At 33.6% G+C, this 4382-nt stretch overlaps 1 protein-coding gene across 1 annotated transcript in view; it reads right to left on the minus strand.

Annotated features, from left to right (window-relative positions):
• The window catches only part of LOC117100553, a gene marked incomplete at its 3' end in the record, with an annotated part of 48838 nt that overhangs the window by 23124 nt on the left and 21332 nt on the right, over window positions 1-4382 (minus strand). Inside the window, exon 8 of the mRNA XM_033240327.1 lies at window positions 2020-2249. Coding sequence (XP_033096218.1) covers window positions 2020-2249 — 230 coding nt within the window. The remainder of the gene's footprint in view (window positions 1-2019; window positions 2250-4382) is intronic.

Consider the following 4382-nt stretch of genomic DNA (forward strand, 5'->3'; position numbering starts at 1 on the left):
CTGTCTCTTATACACATCTAGATGTGTATAAGAGACAGGAATAATGAAAAAAAGTTTATGCAGCATCAGTGTTTTATAAAATGTTATAAAGCTATACGCGCGCACGCTGTTTGGTGACAACATGGCGCCCATGCGCCAAGTTGGCCAAACTCTCTCTATCTACGGCTCTGGTTATTACCATATTACAGAGTTTAAACCATAGAGCTATTAAACAACTAGAGTGCTGACAAGATGGCGGAGCAATGCAGAGTTGTGTATGTGTACCATCCAAGATGGCTGCCGTAGGGAAGCGCCACCTTCAGGCTTAGTATGCATATTATTACCATAAATAAGCCCTCTGACTGAATATTATCTGTCTCTTATACACATCTAGATGTGTATAAGAGACAGGTGGAGAAGGGGTTGCAGGAAGCTTTTTATTCTTGTCTTTATGTTTCTCTTCTCTTTTTCTTTTCCTTTTTCCTTTCCTTTTCTTTTCTTCTTCTTTCTCTTTCCCTCCCTCTCCCCTCTTTCTTTTCTCTTATTACCAGCCCGGTACGACGGCTTGTCAGCCCGGTGAAAATGATAGTGCTCAGGCCCGGGCCCCCCCCCCCCACTTTTTGGCCAAAAATATATAATGTATGGAGATTTTTGTATGATCGGAAATGCAAAAAAAGGAGGGAAGAAGGAGGAGAAGGATGGGAATGAGAATGTTTATCCAGTACCCGACCGAGTCACATTTTAGGGAGTTTTGATCAATTCCGACGAAATTAGGAATTAGAACAAAAAATTTTTTCGCATTTTTTTAATGTTAAAGCTTGTGCTTGCTCTCCTTTGCCCTCTAAGTTATAACACATAGTCCCAAACTCAAGAAAGAAATCTATTTCTATAGAAATTCCTAAAGGATGCACATCGAGTACCAAATATGTTGAGATAGCTGGCAATTTACTAACTAGACTGGCAGCAATTTTTGTGAAAAATTCGTTGAATCGACAAGCAATTTTGTGTGTGTCAAAACAGGTTGAGCCATTGATGTTTAGTGCAACCTCTGTCTCTTATACACATCTGATTAGCTAAACATAGGGCATAACTAAAACCAGCTAAAATCAAAAAGAACAAGAAGCGGCTAAAAAATTAAAATTATACTAAGCATTATTATAAATTAAATAAATGTTTCATTTCATTTCATTTTATTCAGGAATTAAAATCAAGATTACTTGAAAATAAAACAAATACAAAGAACAGATAAAAGATAAAGAACAGGATAAGACATTAATTCCTAGGGTAACCCAAGAAAGTTTTACAATATATAAAACTTATTTCCACTGGGGCCCTTAAAAAATTGTAAACGTTTTTACCACGCAAGAAACACAAAACAGTTAACAATAAAAAGCCAAAATTGACAACAAAAACCAAAATATAATAGATATTAAAAAAGCTATATAAAAAAGAGCTGATGCACTCTTATTTGAAATATTGCACATCATAGCTTAATTAAGCGTTTACCCAAATGATTTACTTTTGCACTTTTGAATTATTATTATTATTATTATTATTATTATTATTATTATTATTATTATTATTATTATTATTATTATTGTTATTATTATCATTATTATCATTATTATTATTATTAAAATATGTTAAGAATGATGAAAATTTAAAGTTAAAAACGTTGAATCCATTATTATTACTAACTATAATTATTATTGCACTTTTGAATTATTATTATTTTTATTAAAAATTATATTATATTAAGAGAGATAATTTGAATTTAAAATGTTGTGTTGAAATTATTGAATTAAAGAAAAGTTTCACCCCAAAAATTGGAAAACATTACCCGCGCATCTGATTTCCCAAATGAGTTTTTATTGCACTTTTAAAGTTTTTTTTATTATTTATGCTCTGTATTGAAATCGGAAGACTGTTCCAATCTTTGATACCATTAAAGAAAAAGGAAGATGATGCAATACCCTTAACAGACGGAACAACAAATTTGTGCATACAGCCTCTAGTTCGATGCTGATGGAATTGATTTACTCTCATAAAATGTTCTGATAGGTAAGTGGCTTTGTATCCATTGGCTATTTTGTGTACATGGGAGAGGCGAAGAAACTTTACTCGGTTTTTAATATTGAGATACCCAATGCTGGACAGTTGATCTCTACCGATATGGGATCTAGGAGGTAGGTTCTTGATGAATCGTACAATTTTGTTTTGGGCAACTTGAAGTTTGTTTTTGGTTTGTTTACTTAGTCCGGAATACCATGCTGAAGAGGCATAATCAAAGTGGCATTGTATCAAGACAGAGCAGAGTAATTTACGGCATTTTAAATTTAGACACTTACTTTGCCGATACAAAAATTTAAGTTTAGCATTTGCCTTTCTGATTATTTTATTGGCAGTGGTCTCCCCAGACAATGCTTGATCCAGTTCCATACCTAAATATAGGCCATGGGGTGAAGCTCAAAAGACGTCTAGAAAACGAATTCCGTTCCGATCTTTTCAATATAAAAAATTTAGGCCTACAATAGTTAAGTAATATGTCTTGAATCAAATATAGAAAGTTCGACCAAAATATCTTCTGCAATTTTAAGAAAATTACCGCTTTAAATACATTCCTAGGCTACTGGTCGTCGGAAAACACCACTTACTTTGCTGATACAAAAATTTAAGTTTAGCATTTGCCTTTCTGATTATTTTATTGGCAGTGGTCTCCCCAGACAATGCTTGATCCAATTCCATACCTAAATATGTGACTGATTTAACTGCCTTAATAAAATGGTCCTTAAATTTAATCTTAAATTTGTTTGCATTTCTCAGTTTAGGCTTAGATCCAAAAAGAATACATTCAGTTTTCTCAACATTTAGAGACAGCTTGTTATCAGTTAACTAATCAGTTAACTACATGATTGTAAAGCTTCACTGACGATATAAGCAATATATTTTGGATCTTTGTGAGAATACATGATGGCGGTATCATCTGCATATAATAAAATCTTACTACCGTTGCCAACACTGATGGCCATATCGTTAATATAGCACAAAAAGAAGGGGCCCAAAAATACTGCCCTGCGGGACTCCACATGTGATTGGAAGATTCGAGGACGAAACACCATTTATATTAACATTTTGACACCTTTCTGTGAGGAAAGAAGAGAACCATTCCACTGACTGTATGCCCATCGCTTTTAGCTTTTCACAGAGGATGGCGTGGTCAACCGTATCGAACGCTTTGCGCAGATCAAGTAGTACCATTCCAGTATAAAGGCCATTCGATATATTTGATTTTATGTGATCAGTCAAGTGCATGAGGCAAGAGTCGGTGGAAAAGTGCTTTCTAAATCCCGATCGATGTTCAAATAATATATTGTTTTCATGCAAATATTTTTCCATTTGAAAATACACAGCTTTTTCAAGTATTTTAGAGACAATGTTCAATATACTTACAGGTCTATAATTCCCCACTTCAGCCTTATTTCCTTTCTTAAAAATTGGTATTATTTTTGCCTGTTTTAAATCACTAGGTACAGTATTTGAAGTTATGAACAGATTTATAATGTGCGTAATGGAATTTTTAATATACTAGCACCATCTTTTAGGAACCGTGCAGGAATTTTATCAAGTCCTGTACTTTTTGCCGTGTTAAGATTTGAAAGCTCTTGCAATATAAACTCTTCATCAACAATTTTTAGCCTGAATTTATCAGGTTGTACACCTCTATTTCTATAGAAATTCCTAAAGGATGCACATCGAGTACCAAATATGTTGAGATAGCTGGCAATTTACTAACTAGACTGGCAGCAATTTTTGTGAAAAATTCGTTGAATCGACAAGCAATTTTGTGTGTGTCAAAACAAGTTGAGCCATTGATGTTTAGTGCAACCTTTGACGTATTTGCTTTTTTGCTTATTATATCCTAGATTTTTCAGGTGTCTCCAGGGTTTTTTTGGATCTCCACTAGCTTCTTCGATTATGTTTTTAAAGTATTCAGATTTTGCTTTTTTATGTCCTTCTGAATTTGATTTCTTAATTTACAGTATTTGTTAAAGAGGTCATAATCATGTTTACCTTTTTTAAGCTTATGGAATAAATTATCCCTAATTTTTATTTTTTCCAGGATGTCACCGTTTATTCCCGGATCAGAAGAATGTTTGATCCGGATTTCTTTCCTTGGAGCAATAGTGTCGATTATAGTAATAAACTTGTTTTTAAATTTATCCCATGCAGTGTTAACACAAGTGGTATTCGTTACCTGTGTCCAGTCTACTTCAGATAATAATCTGACCAGGTCGACAGGGTTGTAGTTTTTAGTGATCTTATTTGCAAAGTCCTGTGGAAACCATATGTTTTTCTAACCACTTTCCTGGTACAATAAATCAGGGAGTAATCACTTAATCCTA

The sequence above is a fragment of the Anneissia japonica genome, unplaced genomic scaffold (assembly GCF_011630105.1).
Source record: "Anneissia japonica isolate Jap-2015-1 unplaced genomic scaffold, ASM1163010v1 scaffold685_len2926416_cov193, whole genome shotgun sequence".
Lineage (NCBI taxonomy): Eukaryota > Metazoa > Echinodermata > Crinoidea > Comatulida > Comatulidae > Anneissia > Anneissia japonica.